An 8,847-nucleotide genomic window follows, 5' to 3' on the forward strand; every position below is an offset into this window, starting at 1 on the left:
ATCTCATTATTCTTTCCATCATGCGTTCCGAGGATATTTACGTGCAGAAGAAATCTAACTGTGCTTCGGGCACATTGAAAAAACCGCTGCTCTCATTAGCGCACATTGAACTTGCATGGGCTAAGGCAAATTCAGAACGCAAATGGGTTAATATTCACGAACGAATCTTCCTTTTAGGCATACGTCGGTTCTGCTCGTCGGTTAATCGACAACTTCAACGAACTGTTAAGCACCCAGCAGTCTGAAATCCTCTTTGGGGATTTGACTGTTTATTTGTGTTTACCGTCAATATGAATGCAGTTTTGATGAATAAAATTTACCAAAAAGCATCATTAGCTGCGGAGATGTTTTGAAGAACTAGCCAACATTGCACAACGATTCCAAGTATCGAAGCTGAAGTTGTGGAAACAGCAAAATGAGATTGAAATGTTGGATTGGCCTTCACAGTCGCCTGATGTCAACCTAATTCAAAATGGTTGGTCAATCGTTAATCTCAAAGAAGGTTAAATTCAAAGGAAAACAAATATGGACGCTCATAAAGTTACCAGGGCAAATTAGGCTGATTTGGAGCCGATTTCCTCCACAATAACATAAAGTATGACTCAAAGAAGTGCAGCCATTACAGCTAATGGTGGTGACTATACATTTTACTGAATATGTTGCGTATTGTAAATATGTATTATAAGCCTTTTTGTGTTAATTTATTTATTTTTTTTTTGTCGACAAGTACAAGCACTCTGACAACATTAAGTCCATTGTACTGCACTCGGGTTCCCCTTTTCATTTTCTTTAAATCTCGAAAAATCTGAATAGATCTTGTGGTGTCAAGGAGTCAGGTCAACCAGTCCCTTCTGCTTAATGACAGGAGGATTTGCGACAGTGAGTCGGACATGACAGGTAACATCAGTTTTGCCCATCTGCAGCCTCTCTCAGCCTACCAGGCTGAGCCCATAAAATGCAGTTTGTTTGAATCAAATTGGTGGCATAGTTTCCAACTTATGGAGGTCTCGCTTTTGTTAGACAGACTGTTTGTATGTAGATTTATCAGCCTTAAATATGGCTTCTAATTGAGCTCGAAGTATCGACAAATAAATAATAGCAATCATTTAATTTTTGTTGTACTCTTAAGCCAGATTTGAGCGCACTGAAAAAAAACGCGAAAATATTTATAGAGAAATATCACTTACTGAAGGTCAGGGTATTAAATGAGCAGAAGATAATAGCTGATCACGTACTAATATAAAAAATAAACTTGTGCACTGTTTCTTGATAACTAACGACCAACGTGCCTCCCCATCCGTATGCAATCATTGTGATTTTAATCAAAACAAATTAATTTACGCTCATCCCAACAGAAAACTGCTTAATCACGCAATTTAGAGCTTTTAGCAGGGTGGAGATTTTTTTTGTGGCCGCCGTAGCCGAATAGTTGATGCGTGACTGCCATTTGGGAGTGCGTAGGTTCGAATCTCCATGCATGAACAGCAAATAATTAAACAAACTTTTTTTTTTTTAGCTGTCTCTCTCCGCAGGCAATGGCAAGCCTCCGAGTATATTTCTCCCGTGAAAAAGCTCACAAAAAAAGAAAAATATCTGACGTTTGGAGTTGGCTTAAAACTGTAGGTCCATCTATTCGTGGAAGAACATTAAGGCGCACACCACAAGTAGGAGGAGAAGCTCGGCCAAATACCTAACAGAAGTGTACGCACCAATTATTAATCATTTAATTTATATTTTTTGGTTCACTAAAGAATTAAATTTTAGTTCAACCAACAATAAATTTCCACTTTTCCCTGAATGCGTTTTTCTAGTTTCATTAAATTCTACTTACTGGATATTATAAAGAGGTGTTATTTTGATATTCCGAGAAAAATGCTATTTTTTAATATAAATGATCGGATATTTATTTCATTATAAAGAGGAAGGTATGCCGTTAATAGTGGAAAATAATATCAGGCAAATGAACCACACGACCACGCTTACAGGACAATATCATTTTCATGAAATTTTCCATAACCGAATTGCCAAGTGGCTGCCCTATGTCCTCGATAGCCTCACGAATTCTATCTTTGAGGTATTGAATCGACCCTGGGCTGTTGGCGTAGATCTTCTCTTTCACGTGGCCCCAAAGAAAAAGTCACAAGGTGTTAAATCACAAGATATCGGTGGCGAATTGTGATCACTCCTTCGAGAGATAACACGGTCCGGAAACTTTTCCCGTAAAAGATCAATGGTGTCGTTGCTTGTGTGGCACGTAGCGCCGTCTTGTTTAAAATAAACCTTGTCCAGATCAATACCATCCAATTCCGGCCATAAAAAATCGTTAATCATCTCTTGATAGCGCAGTCCATTCACCAATAATACCTGTTATTGGAAAACCCTTTACATTTTCGTAATAACCAGAAATTCCAGAAATGCCATATCTTTTCGAATTTACTTTCAATAAAATTTTTAAAGTTTAATAAAGATAATTACAATTGTGTTTTTACTGAGCTTTTATATTTTGATAAGTGGTAAATGGCAAAATATAAAAATTGGTTGTGATTATTATTCTGATCATATTGGAGGTACTTTTTCCAATAGGGGTTTTTTCGCTAGATCACGCGTGACTACTGTCAAATTAAATACATAGTTTTTTTCAGTTTTCATTGACATTTCATCATGGAAAGGCTTACGCCTCAACAACGTTTACAAATCGTACAATTGCGAAATTACGAAAATCGACGTTCTGTGAAAAGTGTTCATCGCGCGTTCAGACCAACTTACACACCATTCGGCAAACCATCGGCAAAATTGAGAATAATTTTACATTATTGTATGACACTGACCGATTAGACCACCTACAGCTCGAAGTGAAGAGAATATTGCGTCTGTAAATTAGAGTTTTGCCGAAGAACCGGAAGAATCGGTTCGACACCGATCTCAACAACTTGACCTATCTAATAGCACTATTTGAGCGATTTTATTCAAAGATCTTGGCTTTAAAGCGTATAAAATACAGCTAGTCCAAGATTTGAAGTCCGCTGATCTTCTAAAGCATCATAATTTAAATCGTTGGATTCTTGAAAAACTCGCTGAAGATCCGCATTTTGACCAATATTTCTTTAAGCCTCGTAGGCGCCAATGTAACAATGAATGGCGAACGCTATCACACCATGATAAACGACTTTTTGATGCCAAAAATTGAAATCGGTGATCTCTACAACATTTTGTTCCAACAAAACGGAGCTACTTGCCATACAGCACATGAAACAATGCAATTACTGCGTCGTCGTTTCGATGAGCAATTTTTCTCTCATCTCGGACCAGTGGGTTGGCCACCAATATCGTGTAATATCACACCTTTGGACTTTTATTTGCGAGGGTATGTAAAGTTTAAATGCTTTGTGGATAAACCAACTTCGATTGAGGCCAACCACGATTGGAAGTCAACATTACGGAAGTTATTCACAAGATATCGACCTAAGTCCTCCAGTGAGTCAATTCAAAATTTATGTTTACGGATGGTCGAATTACGGTGGCGTGCGGCCAACATTTTAAAGGGATTATCTTTAAAAAATAAATATCGAGAATGTTCTTACTATACATAAACATTATCAAAATTGCCCAATCAATTTGAATTTTCTTGGATTTATTTCAATTTAAAATCCGATACCTCTAAATTGCTCACCCTGTAAAATAGATTAAATATATTGCTGGGTATGCGCACATATGATTTCATTCGAAAGTACGTAAGGGCCTACCTATCAGCATATATGCACGCATACATACATACATATCCGCGCATACATATTTTATTATATTAATCACTTTCTAATTTCCAGTCGAATTCAAATTCAGTTCAAATTCAGAGGCTTAACTGACAAGATGTCCACCTCCGCAGATAGTGTTTTCGTTGCTCGTTCCGCTGGTATATCCGCCGAGGGAGTGCCTGATCAATATGCCGACGGAAAGGCTGCGAAAGTTTGGGAAATATTTATTGGTGATAAAAATTCACGAACAGAAAATTATAAGAACTTTTTAGTTGACTTACTTCGATCGAAGGGTTGTAAGAGAGTCCTTGATGTGGCATGCGGTACAGGGTAAGTTCACCCTAAAATAATCAAGATAAATTTAGGTACCAAAATCCTCCATAACTCGAACAAAAATTTGTATATTTTAATGAATCTCGGTACATATTACTGCTTATCCAAGGTAAATTGGTATTAAAACTGGGCGAAATCGGTCAATATTCACCCATGCAACAGAAACATTTTTCAAATATCGTTAAAGTAATAAGCCCAAAAAAGAAATGCGATGAAAAAAAAATTTTGCAATATGGGTGGTGTCGCACCCATTTTTGGCTAAATGCATGTATTTCGACAACGACTTAATAAATCCGGCCCGCACTTGATGCGTGTATTGCTTCCTACCTCAGTTAGTCTCGACATAAATATTAGTAAAAAAGTTGGTTAAAAACCACGCCCACTTTGTATATATTAAGCCCAAAATTCCTTTAATTCCTCTGATGTTTTTCCTCCCTTGGATTGACATGATAACCGCTTTAGCGACTTTGGTCGAGTTTAGCAAAGTGAGTCGTTTCTTTCTCGTGCGAACCGGCGCCAGTTGGACACACAAAGTGAAGAAAAGTAAACAAGTAAAGAAGTACTAAATTCGGTTCGGAACGAGCTTTATATAACCGCGCACATTTTAGTAGGATCAGAGAGCCCACCTGATCTCTCTGATCAGATCTCTCAGAGAGATCAGGTGGGCTCTCTGATCCTACTAAAATGTGCGCGGTTATATAAAGCTCGTTCCGGACCGAATTTAGTACTTCTTTACTTGTTTATTTATTATAATTGTACATATGAAGGGGCGCAAAATTAATCACCCAATCGGAAGATTTATAATTTTTGCAATTGGTGTTGTGCGTCAATCATATTTGACACTTGTGAACTCGACAACAAATAGACAAGAAATGAGTCGCTTAAAAATCAAAATAAATCTTTCCATCACTAAAAATAATTTCTTGTTTTTATTTAGTAAAAAACAAATTATTGACAAACAAAAGTGATGATTAATTTTGCGCCGCCTTGTATATCTGTAATTACGCTGATTTCACTTATGAAGTAATGTTCTAATCTATATTTAGCGTGGATTCGATTATGCTAGTTGAGGAAGGCTACGAAGTGGTTTCAGTGGACGCCTCTGACAAAATGTTGAAATATGCATTGAAGGAGCGTTGGGATCGCCGCAAAGAACCAGCGTTTGACAAGTGGAGTAAGTCGCATGAACACTTCTCATCATTTTGAGACTTACAAGATTTTTATGGTAATTTTAACACAGTTATAGAAGAAGCTAACTGGCTAACTCTGTACGATGATATAAAGCCTATTGTTGGGGAAGGATTTGACGCTGTTATCTGCTTAGGAAATTCTTTCGCCCATCTTATGGATAGTAGCGGAGATCAACGCGAACATAAGCTGGCCATAAGAAACTTCGAAAAGTGTCTCAAACATGGTGGCATTCTAATTATTGATCATCGCAACTACGACAACATTCTGGAGACGGGAGAGACGCCAGCCAAAAGTATTTACTATAATGTAAGTATACTTGTATGTAGACTCAGTAGATGTGGTACACTTTTATACTTAACTTGTTTCAATATTTTTTTTTTGTTTGGTGTTGGAATACCAAAGCATTAAAAAATTACAATAAAAAGAGCCAATTGGAGCTCTTAAGGAGGTCGGCTTCACAAAAGCTTTGAACCAGTTATGAATTCTTCCACATTTATGTTCGAAAGTAAAGAATACTTTAAATTTTATATTTTTTGCAAGTTTATGAAAATTCGTAACCTTTACTAATTCGAAAGTTTTAAAATTCATAAAAGTCTTTTTTAGCAAATCTTCTCTCTTTTATTTGGCACTACCTTCTACTCAAATATGAACGAGACGTTATCAATAAAAGGGTCCGCGGATGACATATGGCAAAAATAAATATTTTGTTTTTTGGTAGGACTGTTATAAGCTTACATGGCAAATTTCAGCGTGATATGTCACATAGTTTGTTTTCTGTGCTACTGTAAACAAGTCAAGCTCGAGTGTGTTCTTCGAATTTAACGATGGAAATTCAAGTTGAACAAAGAATTTGTTTGAAATTTTGTTATTCCAACAAAATTTCGGCTTCAGACGCCTTAAAAATGTTGCAGACAACCTATGGGGACTCTGCTCTATCGCGTGCACGTGTTTTCCAGTGATACAAATCGTTCAAAGAGGGCCGTACATCGGTTGAAAACTTGCCTCATGAACGTCGTCCAGCAACATCAGTAAACGACGAAAACATCGGAAAAGTAAAGGAAATTGTGCTTGGAAATCGCACAAATCGCAAAATCGGTTAACGCTGAATATTATTTAGACGTTTTAAAGCGTTTGCGCGAGAACATTCGTCTTAAAAGGAAGGAATTGTGGGACAACAAGTCATGGTTCTTGCATCACGATAATGCACCAGCTCATACATCACGTCTTGTTCGCGATTATTTGAACAAACATAATGTTAATATCGTTCCGCTTAGCACCGTATTCGCCTGATATGGCTCCATGTGACTTTTTCCTGTTTCCCAAGCTCAAGTTGCCGCTCCGTGGAAAACATTTTGAGACAATTGAAGTCATAAAAGAGAATTCGAAGAACACACTCGAGCTTGACTTGTTTACAGTAGCACAGAAAACAAACTATGTGACATATGACGCTGAAATTTGCCATGTAAGCTTATAACAGTCCTACCAAAAAACAAAAAATTTATTTTTGCCATATATCATCCGCGGACCGTTCTATTGATAACGTCTCGTTTATATTTGAGCAGAAGCTATAACCGTCTATCCACTTGAGTTTATAGCAAACATTTCGCCAATTAAAGACATGTCATTCTTCAGCTCGTCCTTCTATTCTGTTCGTGGACGTTTTGCTTTTAAATGTTCATCCACGAAGGGCCGAGTTGAGGCATCTTTCGTTGTAGTTTTATACTTTTGACTACGTCCATGTCCTTATAAAGTTCGTACAGTTCACCATTCGTCGGTACCGGTCGCGTATGTAAGCGTATCCATAAATCTTGCGTCAAAAAACTCTCTCGAAAGTCCCAAAGCATACTTATCTATGTGTCATATAAAGAGCTGGTCTATTCCTAGATAAACACAAATCTTTACAGCTTCAAAGCTATGACTATCCCCAGTGACGTGTGTCTCACTGTGCCTCAAACTCATTCCGAGTTTGAGAAAGCGACGCTGCCCTCCCTGGTATTTAGGCCAACGACGTACTACGGGGCAAAAGTTCCTCAAAAGTGACGGATGTACCCCACACGTGCATGAGAGCGTAACAACAGCGCAAAAGCAAAATATAACCGGATTATGGGAGAATGGCGATCGCTGGACTATAAGCCGAATAGGCGAATGTACTATATTCCCTAATGGTCCAATAGTTTATTTATGTAAAGTTGATACTTCTTTAGAAATCTATAGAAATGATTCACCAACAATTTCCATAAAGTACTAAATTTAGCGCGAAAAGCACTGAATCTGAAAATACTAGGTTGTTCAATAAGTTTTGCAGTTTGGTAAGAAAAACACAATTTTATGGTTTGCAATACACTTTATTATTCAGTATAGTCTCCCTGAGCATCAATACACTTGCTCCAACGAGATTCCAATTTATGAATTCCAGGCTTGAAGTGAGAATCTGGAAGGGCTGCAAAATACGCTTCTGCAGCTGTTATGACCTCATTATTTGATGAAAAGTACTTTCCATGCAAGCATTTTTTTCGGTCCGGAAACAGATGGAAGTCGCAAGAGGCCTAAGCTGGTGAATATGGTGGATGCTCCAACAATTTTAATTCAAAGATTTTAGCCATTGTCAAAATGCTCTTGTGACAGCTGAAAAAGAATTTCTTTCGTTTTCGAGCTGGGTCTTTTTTCACGAACTTTTTCTTCAGTCCAATTTGTCGGGCGCACGTATAAGCTTCCCAATTACAACAGTAAAATTATCTGACCCATTTTTGATTACTAGCCAATATGCATGGGAATTAATGAATATTTAGTTCTTAATATATGATATGTAACTATATCAATGAAATCAATCATATTAAAACTTTTTTATTCAATTTCAGACAAGTCATACTGCTGACATTAAAACTTCGGTGCTTTTCTACTGCGGAAAACCTGCCATGGTTACATTGGATTACCACATTGTGGGAAATAATTTGAGCAGCGATTTTCGTCTATCCTACCATCCACATCCCCTGCAAAATTTTACAAAAATATTGAAAGAAATTTTCGGAGAAAAATCTAAGCACAAATTATACGGTGACTTCAAAGAAATACATATGGAGAAGAGACCAGCATTTTACATACACCTTATTGAGAAGCAGTAAATAACTGGGAATAACTACTATAATCTGCTGTTCACCTATCTCTGCTGTTTACTTTTGTATTTCGTAAATATTTTGAAGAAAATATTTTTTAGGTCTTGACCCAATCGATAGACGTAAGCCGGAGCATTTCAGTTTCATTTAATTTTTGCAGTGCACAATTAGCAAATAAGTAATTTTTTCAACTAAAAAAGTTATGTAAAGAAGGCGAAAGATTTGTTTAAGTGTATATGTGAGTATGGTATGAGATAATTTTAAGTAAATGAATTATCAAAAAAAACAAAAATGCAAAAATTAAGTAGCATTAAAAGCGAAAGTCTGTCAAAATTGGGATATGTACTTATGTACATAAGTCAATATAAGTTTAAGTATATGAACAGATTACTTTTATAATGATTTGACCAACCATGAATAAAACTCACTCTCGTTAAAGAAGTAGTTGCTTAACACAA

The 8,847-nt window shown here is 36.8% G+C and overlaps 1 protein-coding gene across 1 annotated transcript; it reads left to right on the top strand.

Moving 5' to 3' along the window:
* The first annotated feature begins 3,852 nt into the window (after positions 1–3,852).
* Positions 3,853–8,847, top strand: LOC129235731 (glycine N-methyltransferase). The gene is made up of 4 exons (XM_054869739.1): positions 3,853–4,082; positions 5,132–5,259; positions 5,326–5,582; positions 8,135–8,847. The coding sequence occupies exons 1-4, from the start codon at positions 3,868–3,870 to the stop codon at positions 8,396–8,398; spliced, it is 864 nt and encodes a 287-aa protein (XP_054725714.1). The 5' UTR covers positions 3,853–3,867; the 3' UTR covers positions 8,399–8,847.

The sequence above is a fragment of the Anastrepha obliqua genome, chromosome 1 (assembly GCF_027943255.1).
Source record: "Anastrepha obliqua isolate idAnaObli1 chromosome 1, idAnaObli1_1.0, whole genome shotgun sequence".
Lineage (NCBI taxonomy): Eukaryota > Metazoa > Arthropoda > Insecta > Diptera > Tephritidae > Anastrepha > Anastrepha obliqua.